Source organism: Astatotilapia calliptera, chromosome 8 (assembly GCF_900246225.1).
Source record: "Astatotilapia calliptera chromosome 8, fAstCal1.2, whole genome shotgun sequence".
Lineage (NCBI taxonomy): Eukaryota > Metazoa > Chordata > Actinopteri > Cichliformes > Cichlidae > Astatotilapia > Astatotilapia calliptera.
In genome coordinates this window covers 6126299-6150072 of record NC_039309.1, presented here as the reverse complement: position 1 = coordinate 6150072, position 23774 = coordinate 6126299, and the positions used below count along the sequence as shown (strand labels likewise).

Below are 23774 nucleotides of genomic sequence, written 5' to 3'. Positions count from 1 at the left end.
CGTCTTTTTCTAGACGCAGCTGACGATGTAAACAAGAGAAAACATCCGAGGGCAGCGGGGCTCACACAGGCCGGGTTTCACGCAAATGATAGCCATTAAGCACCCATAGACGGCGGACATGGGGCTCCCTGTTACTATTAAAGTCAATTTCCGGGGGAACGTGAAGAGGTTTCTGGCTCAGGATATGGATAAATTGGAGTGGGAAGCTGTTGAAGTCTGGGTAAGCAGCTAGCAGAGTCTTGGCTAAACGCTGGCGCAGTTTAGTGAAAAAGTAGGCCTAGACGTTTTGGCCTAGACATATAAACAGAGCTCCCAAAGGATAATCGATGTTGTTACGACAATAACAATAATGTATTTGTAAATAATATTTTTTTAAGCCAACCGGAGCTTTACAAAATATAGGCACACAAGTGAGGACGTGCTCAGTTTGATTTAAGGTTACTACATATGTATAATACAGTATCCAGCTGTGGAGGTCTTTCTCACTGACTCAGACATGGGTCATGTTTTTCCTAACACGTGTGAGGAGAAAAACTGAACTGCTCTCAATTGTTCTGCGTTACTTTTCAGATCAAAGCATCATTTGGGATCAACCACTTTCAAGTGAAATACTTTGATGAAGACAATGAAGAGGTAAGGGATTGTGTACATTGCAGATTTTCAGTGCTAATGTTTTGGCAGAGTCCAAGTTCAGTTTTTAATTTTGATCTCATTTACCTTATATTTCAGATTTGCATAAACAGTCAAGGTGAGGACAATATTTAATTGCTTGTTTTCTATATATTTTATGTTGAATATGTTTAGGCTTAGGTCTTCCTTCAAAGGTAAATCACCAGGACTTTGTTAAAAATATATGTAGCCAGCATTTGTTTAAAGCTTGGTTTAATGTACTCAAAATTCAAATACATGTTTGATTATCAGATGGCTGAAAAATAGCATGAAAAGGCACAAACCTCTGTTAACTAAGATAACAAAGACTCCTTTCCCTAACTCCATCTTAACCCATTGTGCTTACATGCATAGTCACCCCCTAATGACCTGTTTGATCCAGGAAAGCTGTCCAACTGATAGATTCCTAACCTGATATGGATCTATGATAGATAATATTGGCATTCATAATATGTATTGTAGAAATTATGTCAAGTCCTGTCTTCAGAATTTACTTTGGTGGTACATTTACCTAAATACAGTGGACTTAGCAACAGCTAAACTGATGCTGAACCATTGAAAGGCCATGCAAAACATGTGGTCCACACAAAGGTGTTAAACAGAGTTAAAAGGTAACACAGTAAAACAAATGGGTAATTCAATTGTAGGCTCAAACACTCCATGGTGTAGGCAACTGCCTTTTGGTTACAGGGATTGTGATCAACATCCTTTTCTGCATTAGTTATAAAATATGTGTGTCACGCAAACTGGTTTTGTATGCATTGTGTTGAATACTCACAGCTCTGCCTGCAGGACATGTAGCATAATATGCATAACAGTAAACAATGATGTGTGGAGTCAAGCTGTGTCTTTTAAGTTGTTAACTGGAAAGTTAATACATTTGGAACCTAAACTTTTTGACCCTTACTCCTGGTGTACCCCTACATGGAAATATCAAAATACCGGGGAAAAATACAAATTTGAGTCACAAAATGTGAAGTTATTTATTGTTTGTTTGTTTTTTTTCCCCCCCACAGATGAATATGAAGAAGCCATCAAGGTACTGTACCAGTGCTAGGTTTAAACAGAAATGACAGAGTAATAGCTTTTGTTACTGTAGAGTGATTCTCAAACTTTTCAAAAAGAGTACCACCTCATAAAATATATGGCTCTTAAAGTACCAGCCTTATGACTGACATTAAAGTGCAGTAGTATAGGGTTACTTAACAGCATATACAGTTTATTATATGAATGTTATTTATTTCAACTGTCATGAATAGAATAGAATAGAAAAATCCTTTAATTGTCCCACAAGGGGAAATTTGGTTGTAACAGCAGCCGGAACAGGATGTGACAAGTGATAATAATAATAACAACTGTACTGCATTAAAACATTAACAGCAGGCGGGATATCCAATCTTTAAGTGATGATGTGATGAAACCTGCTTCTGGGTCTAAACTACTCTGCATTTATTAAGGCTCTTGTGTTTTTGTTGTGTATCTTGTTCTATTTAATCTGAACAAGCCCCTAAAAATAGCATTGATCACTGTCAGCCTCTCTCTGTTATTATCACCCCAGTTCATTTTAAAGCTCAGTTTTTAAAACCTTACCGTGTAACTACAGCCCAGCCCATGCAGCAGTATATTAATGACTAACCTCGTATTGTGGATGGATTATCTCAGTCGTTCTCCTGACTGAAGTTTGGTCCATTTGCAGCATCCTGCCATATGATTGCATTTGTCCCAACCCATCGGGAACCCTCACGTTAACTTTTATTGAGTGGAAAAAAAGTTAGCTTTCATCCTCCAGCTTCACTGTGTTTATATTATGCTAACATAGCTGTGTCGCCGGATAACGTTATATACCAGCTAGCCCAACTTCAGTAACCCTAAAAATGTCACTGCTGTTTAGTTTTCTGTCTTCATTTATGTTGGAAGTGATAGCAGAACTATTTTAATTTTTCAGAAATCTTTCAATCAGAACATGGTATATTATTCAATCTTTAAAAATATTTGGAGACTTCACGTGTACCACTAGAGGGAGCCCACGTACCACGGGTGGTATGCGTACCACAGTTTGAGAACCACTGCTATAGTATATATCCTTACATAGAGAACTTGCACCGTAAAACTACACTTAAGACATAAACAACACAACGGTGTCCTTAATTAGACTACTAAAGTTATAGAAGAACAAATGGTGAAAATAACAGAATATATGTGCAGTATATGTACTATGCATCTGTATACACATCACGTTGCTACTGTGTCACTTGACTGCGGTTTGCATTCTATGCTAATTCTCCATGCAGAGTGCAGAGAAGCAGGGAAACCAGTTACACATGAATGTGTACAAGATGAAAGGACAGGCCTGTGGGGGCCCACTGAAGACCGAGGTGAAGGAGCTGAAAGGAGACCTTCGACCCGCTCCTCCTTACCCCTCAAGGGTTAAAACAGTGGACAAAGGCACGCAGGTCACCCCTGAGCGAGAAGCTGTAAGTAATTCTAGTCTTCCCCCCAACTTTCTTCTCCCTTTAGATTCTCACATGTGCAGTGTCTTTGAAATCATTTTAATAAAATCGATGCCTCAAGTCAGTTAAGTTTTTGTGCCTGTTGGGGGAAAAGTTTGTGCTTCTTTATTAAAAGCTAAAATCTCTGATTTTGTCACTTAACTGAAGAATGGTGTATTTTCATGCAGGTAGCAGTAAAAGATAACAAGGGGAACAAACCAGATGATGAGCCCCCTCCTATGTGGTTTAGATCATACATGGAGAAGGTAAAATTTAACCGCTGCTGTGAAGCAGTATTTTTACATTGAACATTTTATTTTTGATTTGCGATTAAATAAAATACTGTGCTCTGCTTCTGTTTTTCATAGTTTAAGGATGAGGTGGTAAAGGAGGTAGTAGAAAGAATGTGCAGCGACTTTTCTGTCCAGTGTTGTACCCACAAATCCCCTGAAGGTCCCCCTGAGGCAATTGGGGCTATTGGCGGTATTATGGGACCCAAACCAGGCCCCTCCACCTCGAATGGATCTCTTGGCTACACCCCAAACTGTAGCAGCTGCAACAAACTCACCTCTGAAGGAGCCTACAAGTGCAGGTATGCATGAAATTAACTCTAGTCATCACAACATTGTTTTTAACCATTTTTACATGTTTGGTGTTTTTTAAGTAGCTGTGTAAATGTTTACATTAATGTCTTTGTTATTTTCCCCGCCAGCGTGTGCCCATCCTGCATCCTGTGTGAGATGTGCAGACATAGCCATGACCCTAGCCACAACCTCGTGAGAACCAAGACACCTCTCTCCATCCCAGAACATGGAATGTCAGGAGAGTTAAGGTAAACAACCTAATCTGAGGATAACTCTGCATTAATGAAGGAAAATATGAATAGAAACACACACAAAGTGGGATTGTAAATTATTCTTGCAGCTAGATTACTGTAATTAATGACTTATCAATGGGAATTTTTATGATTTTGTTTTTGGAAAATAAACATTTGATAGTCCACAAATAGGTGTTCCTGATGACATTTTAAACCAGGTTCCCAAGGCGAGGAGACAGGACAGTGCGCAAGGCAGAACGACAGCGCCTCAAAGCAGAAAGAAGGCAGCTAAGAGCCGAAGTGAAGGAAATCAAGAAGAAACTGAGACTGGAGAAGAGGGGGCTGCAGTGGAGTGGGCCCTCTACCTCAGGAAGAGCCACTCTGACAAACATGGCCTCCACATCCACCCAGGTCCCTGCCCTGTCCCCTCCTACTGCCTCAGACACAGCCTCAGGTCCAGCCCCAGCCCAAGGTCCCATCCCTGCCCTGGTCCCTGAACCCCAGGCCTCCAGTCCAGAGTAAGAGCCACCTCGGAAGAGCGTCCGACAGTGCTGGGTACCTTGAACCCAGCATGGATGCAAAAAAGTCTTTTTTTCCAAGAAAAGAAATGAAAATATGCCATCTTTGTAATCTAGTCTGTATGAGTGTATCGCTGGCTGCTCTGGGGTGGTGGAAATTGTTGGAACTACCTCAATGTGAAAACTGCTGCTGCTGCTTCATAGATTTTCTAAGAAAATTGCTTTTGAGCTGCAAAAAAAAAAAAAAAAAAAATCTGCGGTCCTGCTTTTTTGATTCGTAGAGAACAAAAGATGGGTATTATAAGAAACCAGGGCTTTTTTCAACAATGCTCTGTACACTTGAAACTAGGGGTCCCGGGGTCTCGCACACGTCCTTGGTGCCAACTATGGCTGCCTTGTTTCTGGATGAAAATCTGCCTGACGGCACCAATCTGGAGCCTGGTACCAAGTTCATCAAATACTGGAAGATGAAGAACACGGGCTCTATCTGCTGGACCTCAGAGACTAAGGTACCCCTCCCACTCGTCAAGAGGACAGGCTGCACTCTATCTTTCCCTCCTGCTTTACTTCCACTTTGAGCCCCCACTGTACTCATAGCCTCGTCTTATCCACTAACACCTGTTAAAATTTTTTACCCAGCGTAATACCACTAACGCCCTCTCTGTCTAAGATATTTATTATTTTAATTCAGTTAATCTGTGTTGTAGTTTAAGTTTGAAGTCTTTGTCATTGTTTGAATGGATGTGTGTGTGTGTGTGTGTGTGTGTGTGTGTGTGTGTGTGTGTGTGTGTGTGTGTGTGTGTGTGTGTGTGTGTGTGTGTATGGGTGGGTGTGGGTGTGTGTGTGCCCCTGACTTGATTGTATGTATTCTTTTAGTTATGTGACTTTTTTGCATGCTCTCGTCTTTGTGCTTTTTCGCATGTGTATTCCTATTTTGTGTTTTGTGTATGTGTGTACGTGCACCCAGCTAGTGTTCATGTGGGGAAACCTCAGCTTGGCATCAGAGGAGAAGAGGGAGGTGCCGGTGCCCTTGCTGCCACCCGGACATGTGGGAATGGTCAGTGTGGCCTTAGTTGCTCCTGTGACAGACGGGACGTACACCTCCCACTGGCGCCTGGCGCACTGTGGGTCTCAGTTTGGCCCGCGTGTCTGGTGCAGCATCGTGGTCAAGCAAAGAGACAAACGCACCGGACTCAGGCATCAGAGAAAACGACTGGCAAGTCTGCTATTCAGTAACACCCTGCACAGCTGCAACATGTGCACATCTATATTATTGACTTAATTCAGGCTGTTAGTCGTGGACATGGATGACGCACTCTACATATTTCTCTGAAACAAACAGGATAATTATAGGGCTGTAACACCGTAACAGAAGCATTAAAATATTTTCTACAATCAGTTAAACTGTTAAAATGCATTTTAAATGTTTCCTGTTTGCTAAATGTGTGGATTTGCTTTTCATAACACAGCAAATATAGCAAGTTAGACCTCAGTCACACGGGCTTGGGGACCAGTGGATGACCCACAGGCGACCTGAGGGAAAAGTGCATTTTTCCCTACTGGTTGTTGGGTGGTTACTACTCCTTGTGATTTCTTTGGTTGCTAGCAGATTGCCATTGTTGCACAGGCTTGTAGCCTGGAAGATGCTAACATCTGTGCAAAGATTAGCCTTTTACTCTCTGAGCTGCAGAGAAATTTAAAAGAGAGAACAACTGTCTTCAAAGTAAAAGCTGTGCCTTACTGCTTCAGCCATGACATTTTAAAGGGCGCAACTTTTACTTCATGTTCTCCGTTTCCGGTTTGCGCGGTTTCACTGCTGCTTGGTGAGTAGTTTGTGAGTGTTTGCTTTGCATCTTCCATGCACACGACAACGCGTTGGCGACCGAAGGAATCACAAGGAGGTTTGCAGCAAACCACTGCCAACCATCTACGTGGTCACCAGTTTGTTTGTAGGCCTTGTGAAAGGAACTTTAGAAATCGATTTCACAACAATCACTCGCAACCGGTTTGTGAATAATTATTTTTTCTTCCGTGTAGGTTGTCCACCAACTAGTTTCCAGGCCTGTGTGACTGTGACCTTTTGAATAAATTCTAAAAATAATTGATAGATCAGTTACCAAATTAATTACCGTTTCTCAAAAAAGCTGGGCAGCTGTGCAAAATATCAGTAATATTATAATGCAATATATATTATAACATTAAGCTATATTTTTTAATCGAAAACAGTCCAGTAATATTATATCAAATGTTGAAACATTTTTTTAATTTAGTGTATGTGTGGTTTCATAGCGTAGTGGTTTACACCTTTGCCTAACAAGTATAAAAGTTCTGGTTCGATCCCAGGAGCGCATACAGATCCCTTTATGATCAGGAAGGTTTTCCAGTGTAAAAAAACAAATCAAACATGCAGAGAACCACTGTGATGTTGCCAGAAACACATTAAAAAAAGTGAAGCAAAGTGCAACCAAGCACAAAAACATAGCATCACAGGCAGGCTGAGGTCTTTAGAAGTAAAAATGGGGCTACGTTTTACAATCCACCTGTAAGAACATACCTGCTGTGCAGGTATGTAAGCAGGTATGTGCACAGCAGGAGTAGATTGAAAATCACTGTATAGGCTCTTTGAGCCTCTTTAAAATGCCCTGAAGTAAAGTGGAAAACAGTCCTGTGGTCTTACCAATCAAAGTTTGAAAACCCAGTATACTTGATGGTAAAGACGGGCCTTAGTACACATGACTTGGGTTGTAATGCTACTGTGTACAGGCTTTCAAGACATGTGCTGATGTGACATGACTTTGTAGGAAGTTCTGTCCTGTGCAACAAAGGAACATCTCAGATCACATTCTTCATTACAGCTGCTCGTCTTCATAGTAAAAGAATCTTCCCACTAAACCGGCCTGCCTGCTTTCCAGACCCGTGAGCCATTGCAAACATTTGAAGCATAATGACGTAGGAGGCTCTGGACTGCTGAGCTAGTGGATTCCTTTATTAGGCAAGAATAGGATCACTTTTGCTTTTAAAGCTTTTTGAATTGTGCTCACAGCAAAAAAAAAAAAAAATCTGTTTCAACATTTGACATAATGTCGTTGAGGTATTTTACAATAAATAGGAACTAATTTGTAAATCATTGTACATATTTAATGTTCTCTACTGCAGTATGTGAGCATGTGACTCTGTGTACTTACGATAAAAATTGAAAATTAAGAATAACACAGAATTAAAAAGCTTAATGCATGACAAAAGATCATATACTATAAACACCAGAAGTAAAATTGAAAAAAAATCATATTATGAATTGAAAAGTTTCAGTACACTTTAGTGACACTAACGATGGCACACTTGTTTGTCCTTCAGAAGAAAGATCTAAGACCACCGAAGGAAGAGATGAAGCCAGAGGAGAAGGAGGCGCGGGCCAAGAAGGGCCACACTGGCTTCTTGGCAGGCCTCTTCTCTGAAGACTACTACTTCCCACCAGTGGACTTCATGACTGCACAGGTGTGCACTCGAAAAGCTCAGAAACCTAAAACATGCTTTAAAGTAGCTTCAGTCAATACTCCTGAAAGCTAGCAGCAAGGGCAATTTTTAATAAGGAAAATATGTGAAATCTGTTGAATAACAAACAGTACTTGGCTCTTAATTATACACAGAGCTTGGCAGAAGTACACTGGCACTTATTTTTATATTTTCCCTAATTTGTTTTGTTATTAAGGATCTTCTATCTTTTGAGTTGCTGGATTTAAATTTTGCGGACGACCTGGAAAAGGTTCCTCATAACACCCCTGCAGGTGAGTCAAGTTTAATGCTTTAATACAAGAAGAATAACTGTTATTATTCATTATCTGTTTTTTGAATAAAGGTTTTGGATGAAATTTGTTCTTTCCAGGTTTAACAGTTTAACCAAGTGAACGCATCAGGATTTAGAAACATAAACTGTGTCGTGTTTTCTCTTCATTCATTTCTAGATTTGACACCGTGTATATCCCCTCTTCCCTATTGCACTGTTGTGTTGGACAAGTCCAGCCCATCTCCCAAAAAAGAGGAAACGGAGATCTCAGGAGTCCGAAAACTTTTTGGTGAGGCGAATAGAGTAATAGAAGACACACAGAGTAATGTGTATTCAGTATGAATTCTTACAATTACTGGAAAACTAAGCCATGGGATGTTAGGAATAAAATTTAACATTTAACCCCAGTCAAGTCTGTCCCGTATTTAGCAAGTGAAAATAAAATAAAATAAACAATAAAAGGTGAATCAAATAGACCATTGCCACAAGGCTGGGATGGTCCATTTGGTAAAGTAAATCCGTTGGGCATCTTTCTTCGCCTTTAGACAATAATTCTGATGGCAAAAGAGCAAAACGGGACAGGCAAAAAAAAGGAATAAAATTTAAACTTTTGAATTAAAAGTATTCTTGCCTTAAATCAGCTGTTTAGAGGGCAGCTTCAGTCATTTTACACATTAGATTTCAGTTCAGGTTAAGCTCTTTGTACCTCTAATTTGATTTGGTTTGCACAATGAGTCTTAATTACTTACGCATGACTTATACTATATGTGTTGAATCTGCTTTGAGCCTACAGTGTAGTCAACACAAGTGCCTGACGGCCGTATTCTTGGATAGCTCAACAGTTTTGCCACCAAGACACTAGCTGCTGGTGGAGTTTCTCTCTTTGAGTTCAATCATTATCTTCCAGTCATTTAAAAAAAAATGGTGGCGGTTTTCTGTGGAAGTGCACTTCAAACTTTAGTGAAGGTTTCTACAAATGTGTAGATTTAACACAGAAGCATTAGTCATACTTAACATTTAAAATAAAAGTGTCTTTGTCATCAAAGATAGTATTCATCTGAGTGATGGCTGCTGGATCAACGCTGTTAAACTTTATCAGGAAGGAAGAAATTCCAGCCATCGAAACAAAGCGCACGAGCTGTCGATTAAAAATCAAGCCAGCTAATTGCTGTAACTGTCTGGTGGCTCACTGATCAGCCCACTCGAACCTTTCGTGATTTAATTTCTGGACTTGATGCAAGTTTATGGTGTTTGCAGTTAAATAGCCAAACAATATCACATGATTTGATTTAAAGTGTGATTTTTAAATCAAATCAAATAATTATTACATTTAAAAAATGTCAGTTTTTTTTAATTAAGTGCACTCCCATGCGGTTTAATTAGAACTAGGATGCATAAACTAACAACTGATTTAAACTAATCCTACAGCACCATCATGGCAGGGAGTCAAAACACTTGTATTATCTCAGTTATAAACCGTGGTAGCCAAAGTTGTAATTATTTTTGCCCATGGTGTCTTGTTTTAAAGTTTTAAAGACATAGTTGTTCCAAGATATGTGACTGAGGTTTGGTGAGAATGTCTTCAAAAGTCATTCTCATATAGTTTGGCTTACGTATATTTAAATAAATTCTTACTGCCCCGTAGGCTGTAAGTGAAGTGCAAAATTATTTATCTAATTGTTTGTTGGACTTTCCTAAGGACGGAAACTGAGGAATCTGAAGGAGGTGTTTACGCCTGTAGCCCAGGAGGAGGAGAGGGACGATGAGATCAGTGGAGCACAGTTCCTGTGTGAGACCGTCATGCGATCCCTCGCTTTGGAAGAAGCCCCCGACCACAGACCCCCTCGCAGGCTCCAGCGCTGCGGCCACGAACCAAAGGGTGAGGAGCCTACCAGTTTATCAGTTGTCAACATCATCTTGTTTAATGTGCTAAGCTGTTGTTTTTGTGCTACTCTCACACGTTTCCAGTAGTTTCCCCGGTTCTGAACTTTGAGAAAACAGATGAGTCGGAGGAGACCGATGAGTTTCAAGAAGGAAATGAGATCGGCGCCGTTAAACCTGAAACTTCAGCTCTGCCTACAAACATAGGACTCAACTGGATCGCCCAAAAAGAGGAAACCAGGCCAAGTTAGTGCACAACATCTGGGGTTTTTTTTGTTTCTGCTTTTTTCTACCAAAATGTCTGTTTCTATTTGTATGTTATGGTGTGACCTCAATATCCAGATGTTGATTTTAGTCATTTCTTTCCTTCTTGCAAGTTTCTCCACCTGAACCAGAGAATAAAAACCTGCGTATGAGTTCACATCATAATAACGAGGACAAAGACTTTGAGGCCTGTGATGGTACCCAGAACGTGACGGATGATCGAGAAGAGAAAGAGGAGGATGGAAACAAAGGGGAAGACTGGGATGAGGTGACTTGATTAGATCTAAATTATTGTAAGAGAGTTTGTATAGAAATTCTCATGTAATAATATCCTCATATTCTTCTCTTGTGCCTCAGATCAGCAGCCAGATCTCCTCAGTCTCCTCTGACGATTACAGCGTCATCCTCCCAGACTGCTTTGACACCAGCCGGCCTCTGGGGGAGTCCATGTACAGCTCCGCCATGTCGCAGCCTGGCACTGGTGCTGCTGCTCTGGCCTCGGACAAATCGGATGTAGAGCAGGAGGAAGAGGAAGAGTCCATCATGGAGCCGGGCAGGGATGCACTACTGGGAGAGAGGCAGGAGCTGACAGAGGTGGCCTCTGCTGAGGATTTACTGGGAAACGCTGGGCCTCCACTAGTCACTCAAATCAACAGCAGTGTGAACCAGATGCCCTGTGCCTCCCAAACTGTGGATGAGGTGACCTTAACCCCTGAAGTGGTGCCATTCCCTGACCCCCTGCTTCCCCCGCCGACCCTCTACTCACCCAGGTTAGATGGGGGACACATTTGGATGATAGATGATATGAAAGCAAAATGTTATTATTTTTTCCCTGCCAGGATTTTTCCCAATGCCCAGACTAGCCTCATTTTTTTTTAAAATAAAAGTTTCTGTATTATTTCAGGTCTGAGGCACTTTACCTGGCTGACGATCCCAGTTCTCCAGCCTGTGACCCAAATGAGCCGCATCAACCAAGAGTCCACCTCAATGGTGAGTATCACTGCCACAGCTAGGTGTAACTACATTAGATATAAATAACAGCACAGCTCACATTACTTAGGAAACACAATTTGCCCACTAAGCCAAGAAAGGAAGTTAGACTGCACACCACCTTTAAGGATCTGTTGCTTCAGCGAAGGGTTTTGTTCCTCATTTAACCTTTGTTTTCGTGTAATTTCCCTTTTTTATCTGTTCTGCAGTATCATCTGGTCTGTCAAGATCAGCAGGCTCAGCAGCCAGTGCCTTTGAGACATATAATCCCAGGCCCAGCAATGCTCTGCAGCCAAGGTACAAAAAAACAACAACGACTTATTTCTGTTGAATGTGCGTCTGTCTTTAACACGTTCATGTTTCATGTTATTGTTTGATCTATTAATATCCTGCAGGATCGGTAAAATTTCTTAGATATGTGGCATGCTGTCTGCGTTTCGTGACAGCGTGGCTAACTGTGCCACATTGCTTCCTGTAACACTGTTCTGTGTAAGGTTGTGTAACGACAGCGCTGTATTCGTTGCAGGGGCCAAGGAGGAATCACAGAGGGACTTGTTAAGGGAGCTCTTTCTGTGGCAGCATCTGCTTATAAGGCTCTCTTCACTGGACCAAGCTGTTCAGTAGAGGTATATAACACATCCTGCTGTTTAGAAACACTCACACACAAGCAAATATGCCAGAATGTATCATCTCTTCAAGGATTTAATGAGGATTGAAAGAAAATTTAACATCTCTGTTATACTCTGTATGTTCTTTTTTGCTATGATTGAATCCTATAAGGTACTGCACTAAAAATGCATCTAAGTTTTGTGTTATTTATTATTTTTGGATTAATTAATTCTTACAGTCGCTATAATCAACAATATAATGGATCATGTGATTATTTCTATATTAAATCAGTGATCCATCCTCAAACAGTGATCCATTTTAAACTCCAGATTTTTCTTCTTTTACTCCGCTAGAGTAGCTTCGCGTAATTCACAGCTCACACTAATTATTATTTATTTTGTACTGGGCCTTGGTGGAGCCCCTTAATTCTTTAGAATCTCTTGGATGAGAGGGGAAGCGATCACTGACAGAACGAGGGCGCTTAGGGCTGCTTTCCCAGGGATTTCTGGAAGTCCTTCTGAAGCCACATGAGTGAAACCACAGAAAGTGCAGTTTTAGTCACAACAACCTCATAATCATAAGATACACATCCCTGATTATATTCCTCTTACCACCCTGCTTTGGTAAAAATTCACCCACGTTTCTCTTCTCTTTTCCAGCGAGGCATCGACCCAGCCACCACACAAGGCCCTTCCAAGATGGACCAGCTTTTGGAGATGGGTTTCAGAGACCAACGGATGAACCGGCGACTGCTGAAGAAGCACTTCTACAGCCTGGAGCACACCGTCGACGAGCTGGTGCAGTTGGCCGAAAACCGCCGCAACAGATATAACGTTACTTAGGAGTGAAGGTGGCAAAGATGTGAAAAGTCAGCGTTAAGGTTGTGAATTAGTTTGACTTTAAAACACAGTGTAAGGATAATAAAAATAATTGGATTCAATCTATTGGTTGAAGGTTGAAAGATAATTGGGATCAATATGAAATACCGTAGCCTTTATTTCTTAATTATAAGAGATAAATGAACATTCATTTGTGGCTGCTCCTGCCTTTGCCTTTAATTTAGCTTTAACATTTTGATACAGTTAACCACCAATACACACTCAGAAGTTATGATGATGGCGGTTAATCTTTGCCATGCCTACCTGGGCCTTAGAGCTCTATGGTGCTGGTCAAAAGGAGCAGGAAGTAACATCTGGACAGGACTAAAGTGTGTATTCCAACTCATCATCTTAGTGTTCGTATGGCCGTAGCAGCTGCTTCCTCAGTGCTGAGAAATAAGTGTATAGGCAGGGCTTGCCTGGAGTCTCAAGGAGCACAAAGCTGTGAGAATGAAAACTGCTGAATGTCCAAACATGTTCTGAAAAGCCAGCGCTCATGTACGATGATGCTATGAAGCTTTGTGAATCCTCTGGGGGTTAGGGGTAAAAGTGCAGTAATAAGAACAAGAAACACATATTTAAGACATTTCTTGATTATTGTAGTGAAATCTGCCTAACAATGCAATCTTTTTCTGTATCAGAGTACTGTTATTTTAGACGTTGACATGTGGAATGTACACAAAACTGTCTGAACGGATCACTGCTCAGATGCAGATGTTTCTGTTTTGTTTTTTATACTGCTGTTTAGGAGACACCTGCATGACAGGTAGAGGCTTTTAGAGACGAGTCGTGTTTTTCGTGATTTTTAGCACAGTTAGAATGGAAAACGTCCGCTTTGCGTCATCTGTCGTCATCCCTGCCTGCCTGCATCTCTGCTCGTTCTCATTTAAACACCAACACTAACTTAAAAAATGTCTTTAAACACTAACTCAAGCAGAAACGTCTCTAACGACACATTCCTCAAGCTCATAACGGAAACAGAACCAAGTATGTTTTTATTTCGCTACATTTCCTGTTTTTTCCTTAGTTTACTGAAGGACACATGTTGGTTGACATGTTGACTGTGATGAGCGTCTGTCAGGTTTTAAGTTACTGTGCATCTCTTTGAATGATTTCGCCTTTTTGTGTGTTTGGGGTTTTTCTTAATCAGTATTTTCTTATGAATATCACTGTCCATGTTTCAAATCCATGCTCTAGAAAATAATTCTGACTATATCTACAATCTCAAGTTATTCTGTCACAGAATATATACATTAAACAATGCTCTGTCAATCTGCCAATAAACTATTTGCACATCCCTGTTGCCTGTCCAGTTAATGACACACTGCTTGTCTTATAGTATGTGTTTGACTCAGGTCATACAGCTTTGCATTCCCTGGGGACACTAAATGGTAAATGGCCTGTATTTATATAGCGCTTTACTAGTCCCTAAGGACTAGTCCCAGGGCGCACTGACAGAGGCGAGGCTGCCGGACACTGGCGCCACCAGGCCCTCTGACCACCACCAGTAGGCAACGGGTGAAGTGTCTCGCCCAAGGACACAACGACCGAGACTGTCCAAGCCGGGGCTCGAACCAGCAACCTTCCGATTACAAGGCGAACATCCAACTCTTGAGCCACGATCGCCCCATAAACCACCAGGAGCTCTATAAACCCCGATTTCTTTAGAAGTAACAGTACTTAGTGACTTTTACAGTTTAATGACTCAGTGTTAAAACTATGTTAAAATGCATATTACTAAAAAATATTTTTGTAAACTTCCTTTGTGTTTCAGATGCAACTACAAGTTTTATACAGCTGTAATATTTACACAGTAAACTGCCAATTTTTGCATAGAGATTGTAAGCAAAGGGAAACAGATGATCAGTTAAACTAGATGTACACTCACTAACGCTTTATTAGGTACACTGTGGGATAGATTCAGCTGGAAACATATCTTGGAGATTTTGGTCGACGTTGACATGACAGCATCATATAAGTTGCTGCAGATTTGATGCCTTCACATCATCCATGACTGTTCCACCACAGCTCAGCGTGCTCTACTGAAGATATGATAACTGCAGAGGCCATTTGAGTACATTGACCTCACCGTCATGTTTAAGAAACCAGTTTGAGAATATCTGAGCTTTGTGTCGTGGTGAGGTAGAGTCAGCTGGAAGCAGCCATCAGTTAATATAAAATAAGATGGATCTGTTTGTTTATACCCATTTCTGAGCTTTCCGTCTAAATCCCACAGCAAATATTCAAACTCATCAGAATGGACAACAATTTTTCTAACCTTCTGTTGTCCAATTTCCAGCCTCATGTTCCTGTTCTTAGCCAACAGGAGTGGCCTTCCATGTTGTGTTTCCTTCTCTAGCCTTCTGCAGCCTTCACTACGCCTGGTGGCGCCTGTGTCCGGCAGCCTCGCCTCTGTCAGTGCGCCCCAGGGCAGCTGTGGCTACAATGTAGCTTGCCATTGCCAGTGTGTGAATGTGTGTGTGAATGGGTGAATGACTGAATGTAGTGTAAAGCGCTTTGGGGTCCTATGGACTAGAAAAGCGCTATACAAATGCAGGCCATTTACTACAAGGTTCAACATGTTGTGAATTCAGGGCATTTTCTGTAAACCTTAGAGATGGTTATATGGGAAAACCCCAGTAAATCAGTAGTTTCACTTTTAAAATCAATTTCTTTAGGATCTCATAGAGTCGGTTTTCATATAATGAAGATACTGCTAGAGGTCCAGCACAGGCCCGCACACATCTGCCACTCTAACTGACTCATTTCCTGTTTTAATACATTTTCAAAGACTAATATTTCATATCAAACGCTCACATGCCGCCCACTCAAAACCTCTTCTCTATTGAAACTAGCAACTGCATCCAAAAGCTGTGCCAGCCGGGACAGTTATAGTAAACTGAACTGAAATCTGTGGGTCAATTATGAAACGGCAAATATGGTAGGAGAAGGGTAACGTCTCTGTCAAATATGGAGTTGTGTTTAAAGGTTGTGGCCACTTGTACAGGATTTGACTGTTTAAAACGTTCGCTAACAAAGCAGGGCATCTGGCAGAGTGGAATGAAATAAGGAACCTGATGTCAGAACACTGTGTTTATTGGAGAGAATATAGCATAAATAGGTTGTGTGTCTAGTGTGGGTGCTTAAAGGTGTAAATACACAACACAAACATACTGTTAAGCCCCAAATGATTCACCCGCCTGCCGTATTTAGGTTTAAAGTCATCTTGTGACATTTTGGAGTGTCCCGCCTTACTCTGATAGAGAATCTGCAGGGAGTTGGAGATTATGGTGTTGACAAAGACGCCTTCCAGCCAAATCCCAGAAGAAACCTGCAAAAAGCTGGTCAGCAGTTTTAAAATTGGTTTCAATGCTTGAACACCAATAAAACTTTTCCACTGATTATTGAGAAGAGTATAAATAATTTTCTAATTGCCATTTTTACTCCTTTTACATTGTTCTGTTGTATTTTGAGAGATACCTGCCTTGTTTCCTACCTGTTTCTTGTTTAAATTTAAATCTCTACTAGAATCTAGATCTTTCACAATAATTTGGGGCTCATTTTATTACATTTAGGCTATGTTTTTATTATGAATTCCTGCGGTCTGTCTAGCTACAGAAATGTGTTTTACTAGACGAAAATAGGGAGTTGTTTGTACTCAGAAAGGTGTATTTTTGTTTCCAGCAGACAACTTTTGGAGATGTACAACAATCAGGGCAAATGACATTTTTACAGGACGTCAGTTTGCTTGTTGAAGAAGTGTTATATTGAGTATTAAAGTTTATATGAATCGAGTTTACACGTGATTATCCTCTTATTGGGCAAAACGTCCTCGGTTTGAGATAATCCGAAACCACGTGAGAACAAGAAATGTAAATCATTTCCTGTTGTAACCCACAAACTGAACGGTAATGTGTTTCACAAAAGTAAAACGTCACTATTCCACGTCTAGTTGTTTGGAGCTGGATCCGGTCTCCGTGCCCAGTGCGCGCTTCCGACGCAGGGGAAACAAATTCGGTCGTGAGTAACGACCATGGCACGACACAACGTTAAAGATAGTTCACGTTAGCTGATATGCAAATTATTGTGTCAACACCCAGTTGAGTAGCTTATGGTATGATAGTAGGGCTGGATAATAGCACATGTGATCAGGAAATGAGTGACACATAAAAAGACAAGGAAGTGTTGCACTCAGTACATTGTGTGTATATGAAGCAGCTGCACCACGGTCTTAATGTAGCTTCTGAAAAAGCTGAGTCATAAAGGAGCTAGCAGCGTTAATGTGCTCATCCTGAATGCTATTTGGACTTATTGTGAGCTGTGAGGTGAGTTTGCAGAGGATGAGGTTTTTAACTTAATTTGTATTGCATATAAAATTGTGATTTTGTTAAATTAATAATACATTTAATAATTTTAGACTTCAGAATCATCCATTACGTTTAGGAGTAATACTTTCAGTCGTTTATTTCTTAATTAGTGTTTAAATACTTGTTTACACTCAAGCCTTGCACAGTAACGATCAGTCTTTCATATACAGCAGATACAATTTGTAATCTTCACTCACAGAAAACTGAATAAACCATTTTATTGTATTTCAAATAATTTTCTTCACTTATCTAGTTGATTATATCTAAAGTTTATAGAGTCACAGGATACTGAGTAATAGAACAAGCTATTTGCATTTTCATATAGAAATAAGTTTAAAATATGTAATTTAAAGGCAAAAATTGTAATTCATATTCAGCTTATGACTGAGTACAAACTGTTTCTAAAACACAGAGCACACTGTTGTTTTAGTGTGGCTTTATGGAGACTTCCTGCATACTTGTGCCTCCGCAGGACAGCACAAACCAAACACAACAAACCAGTTTAACATCTGTCATCTGAGTTCAAATGTCTTGACTTCTTCCTATCTATCTATCTATCTATCTATCTATCTATCTATCTATCTATCTATCTATCTATCTATCTATCTATCTATCTATCTATCTATCTATCTATCTATATGTATGTTATGACTGTGTAGTGTCAGTCTTGACCACCATCTGTTTACTAGAGGCAACCAATCAGAGAAAGGTTAGTTGAAAGTTGGTTTTGTCATGTGAATTGAGGGTCTTCAGGAAGGCCTGGTATAATGATTTTGAACTTCAAAAGCTACTCTAGTACAAATAAGCATAAAAAGCATTGTTTAAAACGGAGACAGGAAACATAAAAGTAATTCAGGGAGGTTCTGATCACTCCCACACTGTAGATTCTGCTCACATCCTAACATGTATTGCAGTAATAAGCATCATTTATTGGTCATTTCAAGGTTTGTGAGGGAGGTGAGTAACAGCTGACTGGGCAACAGTCACTGCTGTTTACTGCGAGTTATAAACTGTGGTTTTTGCCCTTTTAACATGCTCTTTACTGGATGTTTTCTTTCAGGAGTGCTATGGTGGCACAGCAGCAAAATAAAGGAGATCCTGATGTAACAAAAAAGATGGAGAAGGTGAAAGGAATGAAGCACTTTCCTCCATATGGTAGCATGGATGAAAACACAACAGGGGACAACTGCCCCACATGCCGTGGCACTGGCCGAATCCCCAGAGGTTGGCCTTTTTTTGTGAAGAAAAATCTGCTTTTATCTGTCTTTATTGTCAATTTTCCACTGTTTTAACTGGAGTTTTAAGGCTTTGACATCATTGTCTGCTGAATGCTTCCCATGCATGATAAAAACTAGAGGAACCAGTCGTGAAAAACTGACACAGTGTTTACTTCTTCTTCTCCAAATTACTTTCATTTCACATTTAATAGCAAGTTGACTGAAGGAGTCTTAAAAACATGGCTATGTGCTGGTGTCAGCTAAGATACTTTCACATCATTTCTGTGGTAAGAACAAAACCTTTATTTCCATCTTGTACTGGCAGGACAAGAAGACCAGCTCGTTGCCGTCATACCGTGTAATGATGTAAGGCTGAAACCCAGACGCACGTAAGGAGTATAGCAGTACATGAATGTGTGTGTGTGAGGGGTGCTTTTACAGTTTTGAACAAGCGAGTTAGAAATATTTTTGTGTTTATGGTTTGCACTGTTGCTCTATTTAAAATGTAATTTTGCATATCCCTGTTTCAGGAAGCTGCATGTCTGCATCTCCATGGGCCTGTGTCTCCTTATTTGCTGTCTGATCCTCTTTTTCCTCTTCCCACGGAGTGTCACCCTCACCCCAGTGTCTGTACAATCAGTCACAGTATACTTCATCCCAGATGAAGTTAAAATGGACGTCACAGTAAGTAATTTGAAAATCACTCTGCTCATCAGTAGTTTTGGTGTTACAGTAACCAAAAAACACTGTATGCAGCCAAACATCTGGGCAGCACTTAATGTTTCTAGGTGGGCATTAACATCCCAGTTGTGAGGCTAATCAGAGATAGTCCGATAATTCAAATGATGACTGGCTTGATCACTGTTTTTGAGATACCACAAAGTTTAGTTAAATTTTAAATATGGGCATGTGAAAAAACAATGTTTTCACAGGACACTGTGCAGTTTTGGCAGTTTGCAGCCCTGGAGCAGTGCTACAATCTACAATCATTCCAGAAGTTTATTTCCCAGCAAATTCATCACATTTGACTGTGCAATGCTAACAGGAATTGCCAAAAAAATCCAAGAGCTAAATCTCAGACTCTATAGACTGCAGTTAGCATGTTAAATATTAAAGTTCATGACAGTAAATTAGAAAAATATGAGTTGTTCCCAGGAGAAAACCTATTCTCTGTGACCAGAACATGGCAACATGTCTTGAGTTAAGATTTAAGACTCCTAGAACAATGTCCTTTTGCTAGATGCACAACTTGGGCCAAATTCAGTCGCACAACAAGACAATGATCCCAAACACACCAGCAGATCTACAGCAGAATAGATGAAAAAGAAAACATTTAGGTGTCGCAGTGGCCTAGTCAAAGTCCTCAACCTGACTGAAATGTTGTGGGAGGAGCTTAAGAGAGCTGAGCATAAACAAATGCCTTCAAACCTCAATGAACTGAATAGAAAATGTAAGTTGGGGTTTGTGAATATCTGCCCAGCTTAATTAAGTGTAACTAGTAAACTACAGTATATATATGCTTGTCTGCTTTGATGACAGACTTCCTCCTATTACTGTGGATTTGTCATGCAGTGTCTCTGCCCTCTTTTACCCACATCTCTGCAAATCTGTGGACAAAGGAAGGAGGTGACCTCTGAACCTTCTGCCATGATAAACATTAGGCAACTGGATTTTGAGAGTCAATAAATATCTGAAAATGACTCACCTTTGTAACATGTTTTAAAATAACATGAACGTCAAGTTCTAACTGATGACTCATGTATGTCCTGCAGACGTTGCTTCCCATTATAGCTGTTGCACCATCGGTTGCATTAGACTATGGCTACAGGAGCTATGCTAAACCCTGATTGGCTCTAAGCATGCTTTTTTTTAATCTCTGAAAATGGACATTAGAAAATGGGACTGACAGTTTTGAAGTTGGGATTAATATTTCTGAATTCTTGGTGACCGATTCTATATAAAAATATGTAGAATTAGTTGGAAACAAGCAGCATAACATAACTAGTGTGTGTTAACAAGTGGAGGTCCCTCATACATAGTTGTAAACGAGTTAAGCCATATTTTTACAACCACATTTTTTATTGCCTCTATCAAAACACTATCCACAAAGAAGCACTTGCGTTGCATTCACATGACAGATGGTACAGTAGGTCACTGCCCCACTTAGATGGTGGGGCACTTAAAATTCCCAGACACTTTTTAATAATGCACAGGTGTGTCGGTTGCACTTGACTTGTGGATTTTTTTCCTTTTGCAGAATCTCATCAACATCACCAACACTAACTACTATTCAGTTCAGATTGTCGACTTCAGCATTCAGGCTGTGGTTGGTCAAACAGTCATGGGAAAGAACAAGATCACTAATATGACCGCAATCGAGCCCAGATCACTGAAATCTGTAAGCTTCAGACTGGATAACAGGTCCTGTTGATATCCAGCATTTATCATGTGTTTAACATCTTATCTCTGTGTCCTCTGATATAATTTACAGAATGTAATTTCAGTTGGCCTGGATATTAAAGATGAAGGCATAGCGTAAGAAAGAAATCTTTGTTCTCAGCACATAACATCAAAAAACATCTCAAGATAAAAACTATTAGAGTCCATTGTTGTTGTTTAAATGTCTGACTTCAGCACAACTTGTTCATGTCTTTCAGCTCTTACTGCAAGTCAAGCAGCATCAAGATTCACACCTTATTTCTGGAGCTTCAGTAAGTGTCAACCTCTGTCAGCGGAAGAGGCAGAGACACTTTTGAGTTTTTTAAACCCACAATGTTAAAAGCTTCACTTTTCCACTGTGCACAAAAACCACAACCACAAAATTATTTTTCTTCACAAAGCCAAAGTCGAATCTTTTAATCTGAAGGACATGAAAGGTCTTCCTGGAAGTCCAGTTTTTCCTTTGAAATTCAGTGAACTTGGAATTAAACCACAGGACAGTCACAGTGCTGCTATTGAGGAGCTGCTTTTTACCTTAAATGCGTTCGAGAGAAATGTGCTCATTCAGTGATTTCAGTGGCTCAGAACTTTGATGCTAACTGGACTAATTAAGAGACAGGTAGCACAGTGGTGTGGTGGCAAGAATGTCCTATGTTTGAATCTACCGGCTAACCAGGACCTTTCTGTGTGGGGAGATTCGTGGGTTTAGGTTAATTTATGATTTGAAACTGGCGGTGGGTGTGAATGGTTGTGCGCTTGTCTGTTAGCTGTGTGAGAAAATGGTGAATTGTCCAGATGTGTACCTTATGATATTCTGGGGTGGGCTCCAGCCCCCTCGCGTACTACCCTGAGTTTCATAAATAGATGGAAAGAATAAAGTTCAAATAGATTGTACTGACTACATGTACATGTTGTTTTTAAGTTGCTTAAAAAAAGGAACCAAACAGCATTCGTCACAGTCATGGTCATGGTCATCAACAATATTCATGTAGGCATTTAAATGGTGCTCGATTGTTACCAAGGGGCCCAAAGTATAACAAGAAACCATCCTCTACACCACTGTGTTGATATAAGTCAGGATGGATCCAGACAGAAATCCCTTTGGGGAGATTTGGCATAAAAAAGAAATCTGCCAACTTAAAACATATGGAGCTACCTGCTGTGAGAAGCCTTGTGAATAAGGGAGCATCTTAAAGCAGCTTTCTTCTATATTCTGATGCTCAGTGTGTACTTCAGCAGGTCATCTTAACCATGTTCACATGCTTAAATGCTGCTGTGATATTGGGTCAAAGAGCAGTTGAACATTTGTACTGAAAAAAGTGACTGATGAGTATATTTTCGAGCATTTTTCAGTCCTCACCACTTCATAAGAACGAGAGCTATCCACAGGAATCACATTTTTGCTCAGCATTTGAGCATCAGTAACGTGCGATATATCGCAGTTTCAACAGCAAAACTGCATCAACTTAATGTCTGTGATGTACAGAAACAGACAAAAAGCATTGGTAATCTGGGTGATTTATCTGTTTTCTGATAATTCACTGCAGAAACCTTTGAAAAGTGAATGCAAAGGATCATGTCACTGTACGGGATGGGTGGCTGTTCAAAACAAGCTGCAGAAAATGAAAACTCTTCCTTTTATCTTCATTTTGGATCCTTCTGTGCAAAAATAATTTCTTATATAGTCCTATTTTGACACTCTGGATTTTGGTATTTTAATGAAGGCATGCCAAAGTTTGTGCCCTAGAAAAATAATCAGCTGATTCTTAGGATGGTCAGGTGGGATTTTAAAAAAAAGAAAAAAAAAGAAATAAAGAACATGTTAACTTAAAAAAAAAAAAAAAAAAAAAAAAAAAAAAAGGATGGTCAGGTGGGGTTTTATTTCATCTTAGATCTGTTTGATTTGTTTGGAAAGACTCACGAGCTGGTTGCTAGCTTTGTCTGTCAGCTGTTTATTGCTGGCTACGCAGAGCACAGCGGGTTTATTGCAGCTTTATGGCTGATGTGGCTGAAAACAAAGCCAATGAGAGAATCAGTTTGGATGTAACAGCTAAAAGACACTAAAATGCTCCTAGAGTTGAAGGGAACGCCCATCAATAAACCCAGAATTATAACGAAGTCAAAAAAAATTAGCAGAGACGTGAAATATGAAAATGTAACAAAGATGTTTTTTTCTTTTTTCAGAATGACAATGAATATTTCGTATCTCTCGCACACGGAGCAGCTGTCCGTGGAGACCTTTGAGTATATTGACTGTGGCACCAATTCAACAATTCCACATCCTGTGAGAATATGACTTCAGTGTAATGAATCTGCAGTTTATACACGATAACTGCTCTCTGTTGTTTTAACACATAATAAGACTTTAAATTAATCACTACAGTGTTATAATGTAAAAATATTGACGCTTCAAACATGCATATGTGTAAAATGCACAATTTGTGAAATGTAAAAATGATTTTGAAGTCATACCAATTTTAAATTGTCTTTAAATTTGTGTGTGTGCACGCGACCACGTGTGTACTACTGTGTTGACCATAGATCTCCTTATTGTTGGTCATTTGCACTTTATTAAACCATGAAGGTTAATGTTACATATTATATGTTTTCATTTTTCCCTCATTCATTGCTTCTTCATGATATTTTAAACACTAGGGTGTGAGCAGGTTGTCTTGAGGTCAGCTTTCCATTGTCACACTATAGTGCATATTTATATCGCTAACTTAAAAATTTTAATACAGAAAAATATGCAGGTATAATGTTTAATTTCTAAACTTAGAAGCATAAACCAAAGTTACAATCTCGTTTTAAGGTCTTGTGTGATAGTCCTTGGACAGTCATGTGACAGTCAC

General features: G+C 40.0%; 2 protein-coding genes across 4 annotated transcripts; both read left to right on the top strand.

The window, feature by feature from the left end:
- The first annotated feature begins 11 nt into the window (after positions 1–11).
- nbr1a (NBR1 autophagy cargo receptor a) lies at positions 12–14196 on the top strand. Of its 2 annotated transcripts, XM_026178107.1 has the most exons (22): positions 12–220; positions 571–633; positions 730–748; positions 1686–1708; positions 2961–3143; positions 3347–3424; positions 3527–3750; positions 3871–3990; positions 4194–4493; positions 4843–5002; positions 5461–5709; positions 7848–7988; positions 8203–8278; positions 8456–8566; positions 9977–10156; positions 10246–10404; positions 10536–10690; positions 10780–11192; positions 11327–11412; positions 11622–11709; positions 11939–12038; positions 12681–14196. In XM_026178107.1, exons 1-22 carry the CDS (start codon positions 119–121, stop codon positions 12861–12863), a joined length of 3213 nt encoding a protein of 1070 aa, XP_026033892.1. In that variant the 5' UTR covers positions 12–118; the 3' UTR covers positions 12864–14196. The 2 variants fall into 2 exon arrangements, with proteins under 2 accessions (XP_026033892.1, XP_026033893.1); XM_026178108.1 differs by lacking the exon at positions 4194–4493.
- A 2608-nt stretch (positions 14197–16804) lies between these two features.
- On the top strand, positions 16805–23523 carry tmem106a (transmembrane protein 106A). 2 transcript variants are annotated; one of them, XM_026178111.1, is made up of 8 exons: positions 16805–16919; positions 18327–18490; positions 18809–18872; positions 19014–19167; positions 20741–20881; positions 20975–21018; positions 21141–21194; positions 23107–23523. In XM_026178111.1, exons 2-8 carry the CDS (start codon positions 18334–18336, stop codon positions 23216–23218), a joined length of 726 nt encoding a protein of 241 aa, XP_026033896.1. In that variant the 5' UTR covers positions 16805–16919; positions 18327–18333; the 3' UTR covers positions 23219–23523. The 2 variants fall into 2 exon arrangements, with proteins under 2 accessions (XP_026033896.1, XP_026033895.1); XM_026178110.1 differs by lacking the exon at positions 16805–16919 and adding an exon at positions 16991–17224.
- The last annotated feature ends 251 nt before the right edge of the window (positions 23524–23774 follow it).

Excerpts from the sequence above, each read along its gene's own strand:
- tmem106a (XM_026178111.1), top strand. The coding sequence starts at position 18,334 with ATGGTGGCACAGCAGCAAAATAAAGGAGATCCTGATGTAACAAAAAAG. Across the intron at positions 18,491-18,808 it reads CACTGGCCGAATCCCCAGAG|GACAAGAAGACCAGCTCGTT; the intron begins GTTGGCCTTTTT and ends TTGTACTGGCAG. Across the intron at positions 19,168-20,740 it reads AAGTTAAAATGGACGTCACA|AATCTCATCAACATCACCAA; the intron begins GTAAGTAATTTG and ends TTCCTTTTGCAG.
- nbr1a (XM_026178107.1), top strand. The coding sequence starts at position 119 with ATGGGGCTCCCTGTTACTATTAAAGTCAATTTCCGGGGGAACGTGAAG. Across the intron at positions 221-570 it reads GGGAAGCTGTTGAAGTCTGG|ATCAAAGCATCATTTGGGAT; the intron begins GTAAGCAGCTAG and ends GTTACTTTTCAG. Across the intron at positions 4,494-4,842 it reads CCCCAGGCCTCCAGTCCAGA|GGGTCCCGGGGTCTCGCACA; the intron begins GTAAGAGCCACC and ends ACTTGAAACTAG.